Raw genomic sequence first — 19,097 nt, forward strand, 5'->3', positions numbered from 1 at the left:
TGGTAAAAATAATTTAGGATCATTTTTATTTTCTTATTTGTTACTTACATTTTCTATAAAAACTAATAACTTTTATAAGGAAATATTATTTGGAGAAATATGTTTTAGAAGAATAATGACAAGAACAAATGTTCATAATATTAAATGAAAAAGCAAATTACCATATATTTATAAATGCCATGTGCATAAAAATATGCCATTTTAAAATAATCTCCACATAAGAGTATCTCTATAGTATATACTATTAGTAATAGTAAGGTAATTATAATAAAATATATCAAAAATAAATCTATGTTCTCTCTGGGTAAGATTAAACTTGATTCTTATTTTCTTCTTTATACCTTTTTGTATTTTTAAAATTTCTACAATGAACATATAATACTTCTTTAATAGCAAAACAAAGGTTTTTTTTTTTTAAAAAATGAGCTGTCCTACATACCTTAGAAAGCCGGAAATCAACCAAGATCTTCTCATCCATTTCTACTAAATTTACTTTAAAAATCAGTTTATTGTTTCTTCTATCAGTTGTTGATACAGTAACCTAAGGAAGTAAAAAAAAAGGTTAAGTCAGACATATGGATAGAGAATACTCTAAACAAAAACTACAATTTCAGGTCAATGGTAGTGCTGGGTATCACTTTGAGATGCACTTCTATAAAAGTGGCAGCACCAACTGACAGGGATTTTCCTCTCCTCGTAGGTGTGTATGCCCGAACCGGACTAACTGCAACCAGGATGCAGCTCCATTAGCAGGGAACATGTCTATGTGAGTCTCAGCAACAAAATAAAGTAGTATTTAACAAAAAATAATTGAAGAATAAAAATGTGAAGAGAATAAAAACAGAATGAGAGGAAAAACAAGATTATTAGAACATAAGAAAGAAAAAGAGGCCAGATTTGTGGCTGAAAACTATCGTAGTAACCGGAAGATGGCAAAGACCTGAGAGGCCTTGCAACTTTCACTTTTCAGTGTTTTATGACATTCCTATGATCTGTAAAGAGGCTCAGGCTAGATGAACAACTTGCAAAGAAAGGGCCAGCCAATGGCCAGCACCAAGACCCCAAATGTGGATGAGGCCATCTTAGACCACCAGCCACAGTAAAGCCATGAAATGACAACAGCTGGATGAATAAACTCAAGCAAGATCTGCAGATTAGCCCAGCTAAGCCCAGCCCAAATTATAGAACATTTGTAATAATTCTCACTTCGAGGAATGACTATAAAAAATACATAGGTGTACCACAATTGCGTAACAGTGGAACACAATATATTCTAGGAAAATACAAGATACCCAACACGTATGAATTAGGCTATTACACTTCAAAGACAAAGAAAATTCTTCAAGGTTCAGGCAGAAAGAGTGAATCAGGGAGTGATGTCAGTTAAAATGGTGGAGTAAGGAACTCCACAGGAGCACTCATTCAAAACAGATGAAACTCAGTAAGAACAGAGTCTTCTTGCACTGTAACTTACTTTATTCTCATTTCCACTCCTCAGCTCCGTGGTAGCCTTAAAAATAATAGTCTGCATTTCGGACACAGGTACAAGTGTCAGCAGAACACTTTATTCACAAATCGTCTTAAGCTGATATGGCTTCCTGGAATACCCGCTCAGAACACTTGCCTCTATTTTGCCTGAGTAAACAGAACTTGTTGTGTGCCAAAGATGCCACCCTGGGGCCATCCGTCAAAAGTATTCACAGGCAAATCTTTAGCCTCTGCTTACTGAGGCAATGTGTAACAGTTGGGGCAAACAACAGATTACCCAAGAAGGTTAAAAGGAAATGCTGGGAAGTGGGATATTTGTGAGGGATAAAGGCTATGAAAATCCCTTACATATTCCTGGTAATCTAAAAGGCCACGCTCATGCACAAGACAGTGTACATACTCAGGAAAGATCAGAGAAGGCCCTAAATTCTGCCTCTGGCTAGCCATGAGGCATTGCACAAGCAGTAAGTGAAGTCTAAGGCACAGTTGCAAACTCTGGCTGAGCACTGGCATGCTTGACACACTTACACGGCCCATCTGCAAAAATTAGGAAAAATTTTTTTAATATCAGGAATATTAAGAACTCTTTATCCAATTATTAGCTGACTACTAATCTAACAACAGAGATTTCACAGGCCACACATGACCACAACACACGTACAGACTATACAAAATTAGATCGGAAAAGTCACTAAACAATCAACAATTACATCAAATATCAACAACAAACCCTGGGAAGGAGGGGAATCTGATTTTTGGAGTTGTCACATTAAAATATTCGAAATGCCCAGTTTTCAACAAAAAAGGATAAAGCATACAGAGAAATAAGAAAATATAGCCCATACACAGGGAAAAAAGCCATCAAGAGAAACTATACCTAAGGAACAGAAGGAAATGAAGAAAAAAGAACAAAGATTAAAAGACCTGCAGGACAACATCAAGTGTCTCAGAATATGCACAATGTGAGGCCCAGGGGGAGAGGAGAGAAAGGGGCAGAACAAATATTTGAAAAAACAATAGCCAAAAATTTCCCAAATTTGTTGAAAAACAATTTACACATCAGGAACCTAAATAAACTCAAAGTAGGATAAAATTAAAGAGAGCTACACCAAGATACATTATATTCAAACTTTTAAAAGACAATGACAAAGAAAGAACCTTGAAAACAGACAGAGAGAAGTGATACATCATGTACAAAGGATCCTCAATAATATTAACACCTGATTTCTCATCAAAAACCATGGAAGCAAGAAAGCAGTAAGATGACGTATTCAAAGTGCTGAAAGAAAAAAACTGTCAAGCAAGAATTCCATGTCCAGCAAAACTACCATCAAAAATGAAGGAAAAAATTGAGAGTCCCAGTTAAAATCTGAAAGAGTTTGAAACTACTAAAACTGCCCCAAAAGAAATGCTATAGGAAGTCCAACAGGCTGAAATAGAAGGACACTAGATAGTAACTCGAGTTTACATAAAGAAATAAAGAACACTGTTAAAGGTAACTTGCACAAGTAAATACAAAAAACAACAGTAATAGATTTTTTTTGGAACTTCTGTTTTTTTTCCTACCTGATCTAAAAGACAATTATATAGACTGGACATCAGAAGCATGGTGGAGAGATGTCCCCAGATCTCTCCCCTTGAAACAACGATAAGCTGAACATTTAAACTCAACATAAAACATCCAACCTGCACACAAGCACGTCTGAGCGAGGGATCTGCAAATAAGAGCTACCACAGGTCAGAACTGCAGAAAGGAGGTAAACTGTAAGAAACAAATAAGTTGCCTCTCCCAGCTGGAGCTCCCTGCAGGAGAAGGGGGAAGGGAGAAGTTGTGGTGGGTTCCCTGACCAGCCCTGCCCGAGAGAGCTGTGAGCTTCATGCAGAGGCAGTGACCAGGGATTAGGGCAGAAAGCAGAGAAGTGGGTATGGTAGAAAATTAGGGATGGCAGGGAAACGATAGTTATTATCACCAGTCTAAGCTGCTAAACACAACGTTGAACCGCAGCCCCTATCCCGAAACCAGACGACACCTACCCCCATATCTTCCAAGACCAAACACTGCCAAGCCCCAGTAGAGCCTAAGCAAACACTACTGAAACCGTTGCTAACATGACAGGGACTGAGAATGAGGATAGCAAGCATGATTAAATATTTATAAGAAAAAAAAAGGCATTATTAATACTTTATATAAGGCAGGGATCCAAGAGGCTTAGATGCCACCTACTGGTAATCAAAAAACAAAAACAAAAACAAAAACCATGCCTTCTTAGCAACAGGCTTAAAGAGAGACCTTTATATAATAAATCTTTCTGGAAAAAAGGCAGAATATACTTCCATTAATGCCCAGGCAGAGAAATAGTTCCATTAAACACCATGAACAACCAAGGTGACAAGCCAGCTCAGAAAGAAAGAGAAAAATCTCCAGAAAATAAGCTTAAAGACACAGAAATATGCAACTTAAGTGACAGAGAATTCGGGATGGTACTTTTGAAAAAACTGAATGAGATCCAAAATAATTCTTATCAATAATTCCAGGAATTGAAAAAACAACTAGATCAGCAGAATGAGTTTTTAGCAAGGAGACTGAAACCCTTAAGAAAATCCAACAGAACTTCTGGAGATGAAGAACACAGTAAAAGAGATGAAAATGAAAGCAAGCTTGGTAAACAGAGTTGACCAAATGGAGGAAAGAATCGGTGATATTGAAGGCAGAAACCGAAGAATGAAAAATAATGAAAGAGAAATACAAGAACTGTTGATACCATTAGAAAAGGAAACAAGAATAATGAGCATTCGCGAAGGGGAGGAAAAGGAATGGGGATTAGAAAGCATTTTCAGACAAATAGTTGATGAGAATTTCCTCAAATCAAAGGAATGAACTGGAACTTGGAATTCAAGAATTCAACAGAACACCCAATTATCTTAACCCCAAAAGGCCTTCTCCAAGATATATTATATTAAAATCATCAAAAATCAATGACAAAGGCAGAATTCTCAGGACAGCCAGGGAAAAGAAGATGGTAACCTATAAAGGAAAACCCATTAGATTATTGTCAGACTTTTCAGCACAAATGTTACAAGCAAGAAAGGAGTGGAATCAAATTTTCAAACTATTAAATGAAAGAAACTACCAGCCAAGAATAATGTATCCAGCAAAGTTCTCCTTTAGATATGAAGAAGAAATAAAGACCTTTCCAGACATACAAAAAAAATTGAGGGGATTCTCCACTACGAGGTCTGCATTACAGGAAATACTGAAAGGAGTCAGCTCACCTAAAACAAAATGATAAAAAAAAATATAACTATGAGTAAGGCAATTAGCAGGCAGAGAGAAGCAGAGTAGTGCAACCTTTATTAAGAACAGGGTATTATGAACTTAAGCAATAAGAAAAAATTTGCTATTACAAGATAGTAATGAACATTCAGAATACATAGGGACAAACTGAGACAACAACGATAGGAAAGGGGAGGATTCAAAGATCTAAATTCACAAAGGGGAATGGAGATAAGGCACGCGCAGAAGAAAATGGACTACTATACATGTCATTATCTTCTATGTATACGTAATGGTAATCACACGCCAATGATGCAGAACTGAAGTATAAAACATAAAACAAGAAGGACCAGAGGGAAAACCCAACCAAACTAAAAAACAGAAAAAAAAAGGACAAGGAATCAATAGAAACACCAAGCTACCAGAAAGCAAAAGATAAAATGGCTATAGGAAAACCTCATATATAAATAATCACCCTAAATGTTAATAAACTGAACTCACCAGAAAAGACATAGAGTTGCAGATTGGATCAAAAAACAAAATCCAACCATATGCTGCCTCCAAGAGACACATCTCAGTTCCAAAGACAAATACAGACTCAAAGTGAAAGAGTGGAAAATGATATTTCAAGAAAATGGCATTCAGAGAAAAGCAGGAGTAGCGGTATTAATATCGGATGAAATAGACTTCAAAATAAAAAAGGTAAAGAAAGATACTGAGGGACACGTCATAATGATAAAGGGAATCATGCACCAAGAAGACATAACATTTATTAATATCTATGCTCCCAATCAGGGAGCCCCAAAATATGTAAAGCGATTACTAATAGAACTAAAGGGAGAAACTGACCAAAACACTACCACAGAAGGGGACCTAAATACCTCATTGTCAGATATGGACAGATCATTCAAATAGAAAATCAATAAGGAAATAACACCCTTAAATGGCACATTAGACCAACTGGACAAAATGGACATTTACAGAGACTTTCATTGCAAAATAGCTGCTTGTATATTCTTCTCTAGTGCACATGAACATTCTCAAGGATTGACCACATACAGGGACACAGAGATAGCCTCACAAATATAAAAGATTGAAATCATACCAACCATATTCTCTGAAGCTGGAGATCAACTGTAAAAAGAAAAGCGGCAAGAACTATAAATACATGGAGATTAAACAACATGCAACTGAAGCCTGGGTCAGAGAAGAAATAAAAAGAGTGATCAAGAGATACATAGAAACAAATGATAATGTAGCACAACATATCAAAACTTTTTGACAAGGCAAGAGCAGTAATAAGAGGAAAGTTCATACAGACTCTTAACTAGACTCATCAAGGAAAAAGAGAGAGGACTCAAATAAATAAAATCAGAACTTAAGGAGGAGAAATAACTATGAACTCTACAGAAATACAAAGGATCATAAAAAATTATTATGAGCAATTATATGCCAACAAATTGGATTAACACATTCCAAGAAACATACAATCTCCCAAGACTGAGTCAAAAAGAAACAGAAAATCTAAACCAACCGATGACCACCAATGAAATAGAATCAGGATCAAAAAACTCCCCCAAAACAAAAGTTCTAGACCAGATGGTTTCATAGGCGAATTTTACCAAACAAAGAATTAATGCATAATCTTCTCAAACTATTCCAAAAAATTCAAGAAGAGGGAAGCCTCCCTAACTCCTTTCATGAGGACACCATTACCTTGATTCCAAAACTAGACAAAGACATTACAAAGAAAGAAAACTGATATCTCTTATGAATATCAATGATAAAATCCTCAACAAAATATTAGCGAACTGAATTCAGCAATACATTAAAAATATCACATACCATGATCAAGTCGGATTTATTCCTGGGATGCAAGGTTGGTACGACCTTGCAAATCAGTTAATGTGATACACCACATTAACAGATTGAAAGATAAAAACCATGTGATCATATCAATAGATGCAGAAAAAGCGTTCGACAAAACCCAGTATCCATTTATAAAAACTCCCAGCAAAGTGGGAATAGAGGGAACATACCTCAACATAATAAAGGCCATACATGACAAACCTACAGCTAACATCATACTCAATGGGGAAAGGCTAAAAGCATTTTCTTTAATCAGGAACAAGATAAGGATGCCTACTTTCACCACTCCTCTTCAACATTGTATTGGAAGTTTTAGCCACAGCAATAAGACAAGAAAGAGGAATAAAAGGCATCGGAATTGGAAAGGAAGCAGTAAAACTCTTGTTATTTGCAGATGACATGACATTATATAGAGAGAACCCTAAAGATTCCACCAAAAACTGTTAGAACTGATCAATGAATTCAGTAAAGTAGCAGGTTACAAAATAAATATTCAAAGTCAGTGGCATTTTTATATACCAATGATGAACTTTCAGGAAGAGAAATTAAGAAAACAATCCCATTTATAATTGCATTGAAAACTATAAAATACCTGAGAATCAAATTAACCAAAGAGGTAAAAGACCTGTTCTCAAAAATATAAGACATTGAAAAAAGAAATTGAAGAGACACAAATAAATGGAAGCATATATCATGCTCATAGGTAGGAAGAATCAACATTATTAAAATGGCCATACTACTCAAAGCAATCTATAGATTCAATGCAATCCTTATCAAAATACCAATGGCATTTTTTAGAGAGCTAGAACAAATAATCCTAAAATTTATATGGAACCATAAAAGACCCCAAACAGCCACAGTAACCTTGAGAAAGAAGAATGAAGTTGGAAGCATCACACTATGTGACAGCAAACTATGCTACAAGGCTAATCAAAACGGCATGGTACTGGCATAAATACAGATACATTGATCAATGGCACAGAATAGAAAGCCCAGAAATAAGTCCACGTCTCTATGCTCACTTAATATATGACAAAGGAGGTAAGAATACACACTGAGGTAAAGACAGTCTCTTCAATAAATGGTGTTGGGAAAATTGGAGATACACGCAATAAAAAGAAACTGGACCACCTTCTTACATTGTATACAAGAATAGATTCAAATGGACTAAAGGCTTACATGTTAGACCCGAAACCATAAAACTTCTAGAAGAAAACATAGGCAGTAAACACCATGATTAAGTGGGCTTCAACCCAGGAGCATGTGGATGGTTCAACATACGCAAATCAATTAATGTGATACACCTAATAACCAAATTAAAAAAGAAGAATCATGATCATATCAATAGATGCAGAAAAAGCCTTTGACAAGATACAGCATCTATAAATGATCAAAACACTTAACAAAATTGACACAGAAAGAAAGTACCTTAACATAATAAAGGCCATATATGATAAACCCTTAGCCAACACTATATTTAATGGTGAAAAACTAAAAACCTTCCTTCTAAGATCAGCAACGAGGCAAGGCTGTCCACTATCGCCACTGTTATTCAATATAATAATGGAGGTCCTAGTGAGTGCAATCAGACAAGAGAAAGATATAAAAGGCATCAAAATAGGAAAGGAAGAAGTCAAACTATCACTATTCTCTATATAGAAAACACTAAAGACTTCACAAGAACACTACTAGAAACGATAAGCAAACACAGTCAAGTTTCTGGATACAAAATCAATGTTCAAAAAAATCCAAAACATTCTTATACTCTAATAATGAAGTGTCAGAAAAAGAAGCGGAAAAAACAATTCCTTTTGCAATTTCAACAAAAAGAATACCTAGGAATAAATCTAACAAAACATGTGAAGGACCTATATAATGAAAACTGTTAAGACCACATTAAAAGAAATTGAAGAAGATACAAACAAATGGAAAGATATCCCATATTCTTGGACTGGAAGAATCAACACAGTTAAAATGACCTTATTACCTAAAGCATTATACAGATTTAATGCAATCTCCATCAAAATCCCATCGGCATTTTTTAAAGAAATAGAACAAAAAAATCATCAGATTTGTATGGAAGCACAAAAGATCCCGAATTGCCAAAGCCATCCTGAGAAAAAAGAATGAGGCTGTAGGCATCACTCCGCCTGACTTCAAACTATAGTACAAAGCAACAATAATCAATACAGCATGGTATTGACAGCAAAAGGGACACACAGACCAGTGAAACAGAATTGAGAGTCCAGGAGTAAACTCATGTTACTATGGACAAATAATTTTCAACGAAATAGCCAAAAACATACAGTGGAGAAAAGAAAGCCTCTTCAGTAAGTGGTGCTGGGAAAACTGGAAAGCCACCTGCAAAGGAATGAAACTAGACTGCTGTCTATCACCACACACCAAAATGAACTCAAAATGGATTAAGGATATGAATATAATACCTGAAACAATAAATTGCATGGAAGAGAACAAAGGGACTAAACTCATGGACCTTGGACTTAAGAAGGATTTTATGAATTTGACCTCACAGGCAAGGGAAGAGCAAAAATAAATGAATGAAAATCAAACTGAAAAGCTCTGCACAGCAAAAGAAACCATCAACAAGGTAAAGAGACCACCATCCAAATGAGAAAATATATTTGCAAGCAATGCCTCCAATAAGGTCCTAATATCCAAAATATACAAAGAACTCATACAACTCAATAACAACAACAACAAATAATCCATTAAAAAAATGGGCAGAGGACCTGAACAGACACTTCTTCCAAGACAAATGGCCAACAAACATATGAAAGGATGCTCAACACCGCTAGCTATTAGGGAAATGCAAATCAAAAGTACAATGAGATACCATCTCAGGTTGACAGAACAGATTTTAAAAACGCGATCTAAATATATGCTGTCCATAAGAGATAGTTTTAGATTAAAGATACAAATATAAAGAAAATAAAAGGAAAAAAATAATACATGCAAACTATAACCAAAGCAAAGCTGGAGTGGCTATACTAATATCAAACAAAGAAGACTTTAGTAAAATTATTTTTTGCAAGAAAGATATTATATAATGTTAAAAGGGTCAATACAAGAAAAAGATACAGCAATTATAAACATATTTATCTAGTATCCAAAGTCCAAAATATATGAGGTAAAAAGTAACAGAATTAAACTAAAAAAATCAGTTCAGCAGTAACAGTTGGAGAATTCAGCTCTCCAACTCAATAATGAATATAAAAGTCAGACAAAGATAAACAAGGAAATAAAATATATGTATAACACTATAATACAAGACCTAACCAACATGCATAGAACATTTCACCCACCAATAGCAGAATACATTCTTTTTAAGTATACATGGAACATTCTCAAGTATAAACCACATGTTAGGCAACAAAACAAGTCTCAACAAATTTAAAATTACTGAAATAATACTAAGTGTCTTCTCTGACCACAATGGAATACAATTAGAAACCAATAACAGAATTTTAGAAAATTCACAAATATGTGGAAATTGAACAACATACATAAATTGACAAGTGGGTCAAAGACGAAATCACAAGGGAAATTAGAAAATAGTTTGATACGAACAAAACTGAAAGCTCAACATACTAAAACTGATGGGAAGCAGGAGTGCCCAGAGGGACATTTATACTTATAAGCATTTACATTAAAAAAGAATGCTCTCTAATAACTTAGGCTTCCATCTTAAAAAATTAGGGAAAAAAAGAGCAAGGAAAATCCAAAAGAAATAATAAAGAAATAAATAAAATCTAGAATAGAAAACCAGAAAAATCAATAAAACCAAAGTTAGTTCTTTGAGAAGATAAACAAAATTAACAAAACTTTAGCCAGATTAAGAAAAGACTCAAATTACTAAAATCAGAAATTGAAATGAGAACTATCTCTATTCGCAAATACATAACATGATCTTATATATATAGAATACCCTAATGATCTGCGGAAATAACTACTAGAGCTAATAAATGAGCTCAGCAAATTTGCAGGATATAAGTTCAATTTACAAAAATCAGTTGCATATATATATACACTAGCAGTGAACATTTTGAAAATAAATTTTTTTAAAGTTTCATTTACAATAATATCAAAAAGAATAAAATCTTAGTAGTAAAAATACCCAGAAAGGTAGAAGACTTGAACGCTAAAAACTACAAAATATTCTACAAAGAAATTAAATAAATGGAAAGACAATATTATTAAAATGGGAATACTCCCCAAATTAATCTACAGATTTAATGTAATCCCTAACAAAATTCCAAAGGCCTTTTTTTCTTTTTGTAGAAATGGATAAGCTGACTCTAAAATTCAGAAATGCAAGGGACCACAAATAGCCACAACAATCTTAAAAAAAAAAAATTTAAAAAGATTCACATTTTCCAATTTCGAATTTTACCACAAAGCTACAGTAATCAAAATAGTATGGTACTGGAATAATTGAAGACATATAGATCAATGGAATAGAATTGAGAATCCCGAAATAAACCCATACATCTATGGCCAATTTATTTTCAACAGAGTGCCAAGACCATCCATCCAATGGAGAAAGAATAGACTTTTCAACAATTAGTCTTTTCATCAAAATAGATGGAAAACCTAAATGTAAGAGCTCATCCTAGTAAGACAGTTAGAAGGAAACGAAAGTGTACATCTTCATGATCTTGGAATAGACAAGTTTTAAAGTTTGGTATCAAGAGCATAAGCAACAACAAAAAAATTTTTTTAATTCTGTGGATCATAAGACACTCACCAAAAAGTGAAAATGGGATAATGGGAGAAAATATTAACATATCAGATATCTTACAAAGGTCAAGTGTCCAGAATATACAAAGAATTCTTACAATTCTATAGTAAAAATTAGAAAAACAACCCAGTTAAAATATGGTCAAAGAATTTGAACATATATTTCTCTAAAGAAGATATATAAATGGTCAATAAGCATATGAGGAAATGGTAAACATCATTAGTCATTAGGGAAATGCAAATCAAAAGCACAATAACACTTCACAAACAAGAAAAGCTATAATAAAAAAACAGACGATAGTAAGTGTTAGCAAAGGTGTGGAAAAATTGCTAGTGGGAATATAAAACAGTACAGCTGCTTTGGAAAATCATTTAGCAGCTCCCCAATATGTTAAACATAGAGTTACCATATGCACTAGCAATTCCATTTGTAGCTATATACCTAAGAAACTGAAAACGTTGTTATGGGCTTAGCTGTGTCCCCTCAAAATTTGTATATTGAAGTCCTATTGCCTACTACCTTAGAATGTGACTCAATTTGCAGATAGGACCTTTAAAGAAGTAATTAAGTTAAAGTAAGACCATTAGGTGGGATATAACACAACCTGAACTGTGTCTTTGTAAGAAAAGAAAATTAGGATTCAGAGAGACAGATACCAGGAATGCATGCACAAGAGGAAAGGCCATATGAGGAGGCAGCAAGAGGGTGGCCATCTAAAAGCCAAGGAGAGAGACCTCAGAGGTAACTAACCCCGCCAGACACCTTGATCTTGGACTTCAGTTTCTAGAACTGTAAGAAAATTTGTTGCTTATGCCACCTAGTTTGTGGTTTTTGTTATGATAGCCCTTCAAACTAAAACACATATGTTCACACAAAAACCTGTACAAGAATGTTCATAGCAGCACTATTCATAACAGACAAATGGTAGAAACACTCTCATGTCCTTGAGCAGATAAATGCACGAACAAAATGCAGTCTATCCATATGATGGAATATTATTCAATCATAAAAAGGATAAATGCTATTTGAAAACATTATGCTAAGTAAAAGAAGACAGACACAAAGGGCCACATATCATATGATTCCATTTATATGAAATGTCGAGAACAGGTAGTCCATAGAGACAGAAAGAAAATTAGTGGCTACCAGGGAATGAAGGAAGGAGGAATGAGAATTGCAAAGTTTATTTTGGGGGCAATAAAATGTTCTGGAATTAAATGGTGATGGTTATACAACCTTGTGATGATACTAAAAACTACTGAATTGTACACTTTAAAATGTTTAAGGTGATAATTTTCCTGTTACGTAAATTTTATCTCAATAAATCTTAAAAATATCTCAATAAATCATTTTTAAAAAGTTAATTTTCTAAGCAAGTAAAGGGAATATAAGGCTGGCCTCAGATTTCTGCATAGTAACATTCACCCCCAATTTTGAATTTTTAAACCTTACAAAACTACAGAAAAGCTGAAAGAATTGTACAATAAATAATCCTATATCCTTCACTGGCCTTATTGACCTAGATAAGTACGTTAACTTGTCTTTATGTAGCTGGTTGCTTTTTTTTAGCTTTTAAACTAAGTTACAGACAGCATATACTTCGCTTCAACATGTTTCTTGTATGAACAAAGACATTCTCCTACAAAACACAATACTATGATCATATCCAAGAAATCTGAAATACAAAAATGTTACCTAATATAAAACCCATATTCAAATTTCCCCAATTGTTCTAATAACCTCCTTTATAGCAGGGGTCCTCAACCCCCGGTCCGAGGACCGCTACCAGTCCATGGCCTGTTAGGAATGGGGCCACAGAGCAGGAGGTGAGCAGCTGGCAAGTGAGCGAAGCTTTATCTGTATTTGCAGCCACTCCCCAGCACCAGCATCACTGCCTCAGCTCCAATCAGGTCATCAAGCATTAGATTCTCATAGGAGCATTGGTCCCTGGTGCCAAAAAGGGTGGGGATTGCTGCTTTATAGCTGTTTTTCTTTAACGCTAGTGAAAGATCATGAATTACATTATTTATCAGGCCTCTTTAGTCTCCTTTAACATTAGGAAATATTCTCCTCTATTTGCTTTTCATAATATTAAGATTTTTGAAAAGACTAAAAACATTAGAATGTCAATGTTATAAATATGCTATAATAACAAATAAAAATTGGTAAGTGGGAATGGAAGAGATGGAGGAAGTGTGGGATTGTTAATGTATTCATCTTTCATAGAAGGGAGTTGTTTGTTACTGTTAGAATTTACAAACAGTTTTTAAGAAAATGCAGACTTGAGCCTTAATATTTTTAATAAATTAGAGAAATCTTTTAAGAAATAGTATTTCTTAAGGTAAAAAACATTCTACTTAAGTTCATTCAATTCTAATTATTTCTTTTTCAAACTAAACTAAATTTTTAAAATATACTGATAATGATAGTTTTTTTAATCAAATATTTAAATTTTTCTTCAGGAAAAGAAATAATGAAAATCAATGAAATAATACCTGATTCATACAACTCTTCTTCCATTGATATCCCAATTTCTCGCAAGTCTCTTTCAGGCATTGATAAGATTTATCTGCATCCAATTTGGTAAAAAATCGTGTCATTCTTTTGACCAAGCGCTGCCAGGGGTTCTATATGTCAAATAAAGAAAAGCAGAATAAATCTGATATTAACAAAAGCAGTTATATCATCGCTATATAATCTGAAAATTGTTTTCTGTGATTTAAGATTCTTATCCATGAAGGTCTCCTCTAATTCTGTCAATAAAATCTATATAGTCTACGGCCATGCTACCCTGAACAAGCCCGATCCCGTCTGATCTTGTAAGCTAAGCAGGGTCGGGCCTGGTTAGTACTTGGATGGGAGACCACATAGGAAGACCAGGTGCTACAGTCGTAAAAAATAAGGGACTGTAAGCTGACAAGGTCCATGCAATCTGTGAGGTCAACCAAGGGTTACCTCGCCTAAAAAAAAAAAATCTGTATAAATTAATGTTAATACTATTAAGATTTATACATTAAAAAAAGACTTTAAGACAATAAAAAATAAAGGGCTTCCGTTATTTATTTGAAAAGCTAAATTCTCTTACCTGTGAGGATCCCGGGGTGCCAAGTAACTGACTATTCAGAAGCATATGATCTGGACATGCGGGCTGAGAAAAACTGATCCCTTGTACCAGTTTATCAATATATGAAGGGCTGGTGTCCCATAAGGACAGACCTGTCCGTGGTTCTGGCTGGGAACTGGAGTACTTCACATTTTCTTCACTGAGGCATTAAGATGTGGGAAAAAAATTTATCTTTAAATAAAATGTCAGGTCTTTCTTATATCACAATACCATTCTCACACCAATAAAAGTGGCATTCATTATTAACAAAAAAATATGCATATATGCATTATTTTCCACAGTAAATATTACATTAAACAACTACTTGGTCTTTATTAACTATTCCTACCTAGAAGTACTGTTTACTGGAGAGAAGTCCAAATTGGATTGAATATGTTTAGAGAATCCACTAGGTGACTCTGATATACCACCTGAAGTGATTCGGGGCCGCTTTGCCCCTAAAAAACAAAACAAACAAAACAAAAACCCATAAGTACAAATGCTTTCAAGTCTTCTATGCAGATATTTTTAAATTAACTCAGCTGACAACCTGAAGAAGTAAAACTACATCTAAATTCATTTAACACAAAATACTTAAATGACAAATAGTGGCTCTTTGTACAAGATTTTATGAGAAATGTGGTCATTATGAACTTACTAGGAATCACTAGTCGAATTACACATTTCACAAATCCTGACTTGTAAGTGTGTTCCAAGTGTGGGGTATGACGCCATAATTTTAATGGTACTATTTATGGTAAAAGAACAGTGTTCTATGAAGACAGAGACCTAGCTAGAGTCAAAATTTTGAAAAATAAAAAATAATTTATGATAACGGCAATGAACATTAGAAATCTGCTCTATCCAACATTCCTTGCTCCACTGGAAAAGCTTTACCACAAATAATCGTCATGCAGAAAATGATGCCACTATAATTCATGGTTACTACCTTCAGCTGGATCCTCAACACTGACAGTCAGTCCTATGTTCTCTCGAGTGTTCTCTCCATTTCTCCATGACTGTTTCAAAATTTCTACACTCCTGTCAAATTCCCAAACCACCCTCCAGCACCTCATTTCTCAGCATATGATATAATCTCCCATTTCACAAAGAAAATAAGGTCACTGGAAACTCCCACAACTCGCACTACCAAATCTGCCAATTTACTTGCATTCCTATACATTCTCTCCTCCCACCAAATGTTCACCCTTCTTCTTGTATTTGTGCCCATACTCTCCTGTCTCCCCAGGAATCTAGATACTCTTTTATTCCCTCTTAGACTTTCGGCCTCTTCCTTTCAACTGGATCTGTCTTGAAACTATTTAAACATGCTTAAGTCTAGCCTATCATTTTGTCAATCCATTCATTCAAACATTTTATTAAGCCTATGATGTATCAGGCAGTAAAATGAGAGAAACAGTGTGTTGGTATACTGATGAGAAAGATCCAGTAGAGAGGGAAAAATTAATGATGCAGAAGAGAGAACAACTGCTAGACAATGTCCCTGAGTAGGCAAAAGAGAACTGGATCTAGTGCACAAGAGAAAAGTTGGCTTATATCGGGAGCAGACAATTTATTAATAGCAACAGGGGAGAAAGCAAAGTATATGAGCAGAGGCAGTTAGATGGGTGGAGATGGCAGTGAGAGCTTGTGGAAGTTGCCTTGTGATTGTTTCTATTTACCAGTGAAACAGGAATACTGACACCAACTCAGAATGAGGATGGGCAGAAGTATTAGAAGTTGAAGAGAAAAGGAAAAGTATAAAAATGTGTTTTAGGAGAGTAGAGTTGTGAAAGAAGTGGGGAAATGCATTGTGACTGCCTAGCAGAATTAAGGGCTCACTCAAGATTAGTAACCCTAAATTAAAGTGAACATTGTTTTTCTATTCTTTTCCAGCTGCAAAGAACTGTGCAGGTATAAGTGTAGAGTAAGTAAAAACTGGTTTAAATTTGGGTTAGGTTTTGCCCAGCAAGTATAATGAAGAGAGTATAGGACAAGGCAGTTGAAGATGAATATAAAGAAGTATTACAGTGACTAACCTTGGGATTTAAAATTGTGAGGATAGAACTCAGGAACTAGGAAGGGTACAGATAAGAGTTAGGGGAAAGGTAATAGAATTAAAGGATTGCAAGTCCAGATAGGGTCAAAGGATTGTTTGAGTCTGGATATTAGGAGAAGGAAGCCAAAAAAATATATATTGGTGGTCGGAGCAGGATGACTGAAGAAAGATCACTAGAGAGGAGGTCAAGGAAATGTGAGGTCATCCAGATGATACTGGAAGAATCATCCAGATGCATATTTAAATCACCAAGAACCATGACAAAAATGACATGGAGTTATGTTGGAGAGTGACAATGTGGCAGGAATTTTAATTTAGGGTTTAGAAGTTGATAATAACAAGGAGGGAATAGCAGGTTGTAGAGTCTGATAATATAAGATTTGAAATGAAGGAGGAGAAATGTGGGAAGAAGGGAGAAAATGACAGTGAAGAGCAAAGAGAATGCCTGGCCCGCTCCCAGAGCCAAGGGAATGAGACTGTGGGAAAGAAAATATCTATCATTAAGAGGAAGCAGTGTCCTTAGCGGAGAGTTGGATTTCAACTAGAATAAGGTGAAAAGTAAAAGAAACATTCAGAGAAGAGTTAAAAATTCCTCATCTGTCTCTAGCTATTGTCCTCTCTCAAACTTCTGGAATGAGCTGTCTATACTCTGCTTCTTTACCTCTCTTTTAGACTACAATCACTACACTGGACTCTATAACTTACTCCCAGCTCCCCACCAAAACTGTTGTTGCCAAGGCCATGAATAACTGCTATATCATGGAATCTACTAGACAAATTTTTAGGCTTTATGTTATTAATTCACTTAACAGGATCTGCCACTATCATGCATTTTCTTCTCTTAGCCTCCTTTACTCCACATTCTCCTGATATTCTTCCATCTCTCTGGCTATATTTATTTGTTTCCCTGGCCTCTACCCATCACTTAACATTGGCATTCCTTCATGCACTCAATTTCACCTACCAGTTTAAATTACCATCTACTTGAAGAAAACACCTCAATTTCACCTACCAGTTTAAATTACCATCTACTTGAAGAAAACACTAAATCGACACCTCAAGCCTAGTCTTGTTGGCTACACACACACACACACACACACACACACACACACACACCCTCAAAGACAGTTTTACTTAACTTCTCAAATTCAACATGTCCAAAAATCAAATAAAACTCCCCCCGCTCCACAAATCTGTTTTTCCTCTTGAGCTATATTCTGGTAAATGGTATCGCCATTTACAGTTGTTCAAACCAGAAAGGAAACACCTGTGATTCCTCATTCTCTTTCGTTTCCACATACAAACAACCACCAGTCCTACCAATTCTAATTCTTAAATTTCTTTTGAATCTATTTCTTCTTTTCAGTTCCATTGTCACTAACTCAGTCCAGGCTACCATCTTCTCAGATCTAGGATCAAAAACATCAAAAACTACTGAAAAAAGTAGCCAGAAGATCTTTTAAAACTAAATATATGATCATGTCATTTTCTTGCTTAAAATCTCTCAAAGGTTTCCCAATAGCCTTAAGTTAAAGCTCCAAATTCTAAACGTGACTTACAAGGTCCTCTTCCGCAACTTGGTTGCTATCTACCTCTTTGTTCTCATCTCAAACCTCTCTCCCTCTCCCGCTTCTGTTTGTTACCGCTGCAGTGATCAGAGTTCCAGTAACACACAGGCCTCGGCTCTTATCACTGATGAAGAAATGAATTTCTACTCCATAACAATTATAAGAAGTATTATTTATTAAAGGCACGTTTTGAGGTAGAAGATGGGTCCAGCCTAAAACTGGCTAACCACGTGGAAATGAGGATATGTACTCAGATGCGGGGTGGGCAGGGGTTACAGCCAGGGAAGATAGAGAGCTGTAACTCTGGGGGAGGGAGAGGTCTGCGTTATATTAGGGCTGTGATGGGTGGTTACAAAGGCGTTCTTAAGTGACTGGCACATGAGGCCATTTTGATTGACATTTGGCTGTTATATAACACTTTGCCTAATTATAACAGAAGTCAGTCTGTTATAAATTAGATTCATGAACTTCCAGGCATAAGCTTGGTATTATAATGATGGTATAATGAGGCTGAGGTTGTGGGCAGGTTAGGGTAGTACCTTCTGCGCATGTGTCTGTGGCTGAATTAAACCAGCTACAGATTATGGCCTTCCTATCCTTTGTCTCTGGGGATGCAGGAGGGATTCTCTAACTACCAATAGGGTGTTCTTTGGGCAGTCTCCAGGCTTTGATCCCCTGTTGCTCATGTCTGACCAGCTACCTAACATGCTCACTCATTTACTCAACAAACATTTACTGAGTGCCTACAATGTATCATACATTGTGCTAACCACTTGTGATACAATGATGAATAAGCCAGACTTGGTCCATGGTCCATGCCACACCAGCCTTCTTTCAAGTTCCTCAAATACACTACTTTCTAAACTTTAAGATGTTCCAAAGCCTGCTTCGTATGTTCAGAATCTGCCACTCATCTTGGTAGTATTCATCTTGCTAGCTCTTCTTTACTCTTCAAATCTTAGATTTAATGTGATTTC

General features: G+C 35.4%; 1 protein-coding gene and 1 pseudogene across 2 annotated transcripts in view; one reads left to right on the forward strand and one right to left on the reverse strand.

The window, feature by feature from the left end:
• Positions 1–19,097, reverse strand: part of CHEK1 (checkpoint kinase 1) — a 37,019-nt gene that overhangs the window by 5,512 nt on the left and 12,410 nt on the right. For both annotated transcript variants that reach the window (XM_039872776.1, XM_039872777.1), the window contains 4 exons: positions 14,843–14,951; positions 14,476–14,653; positions 13,886–14,017; positions 440–541 (listed from right to left, as the gene is read on the reverse strand). In XM_039872776.1, the coding sequence (XP_039728710.1) occupies positions 440–541; positions 13,886–14,017; positions 14,476–14,653; positions 14,843–14,951 (521 nt within the window). The remainder of the gene's footprint in view (positions 1–439; positions 542–13,885; positions 14,018–14,475; positions 14,654–14,842; positions 14,952–19,097) is intronic.
• On the forward strand, positions 14,164–14,282 carry LOC120610575 (uncharacterized; annotated as a pseudogene).

Source organism: Pteropus medius, unplaced genomic scaffold, assembly GCF_902729225.1.
Source record: "Pteropus medius unplaced genomic scaffold, Ma_sr-lr_union100, whole genome shotgun sequence".
NCBI lineage: Eukaryota > Metazoa > Chordata > Mammalia > Chiroptera > Pteropodidae > Pteropus > Pteropus medius.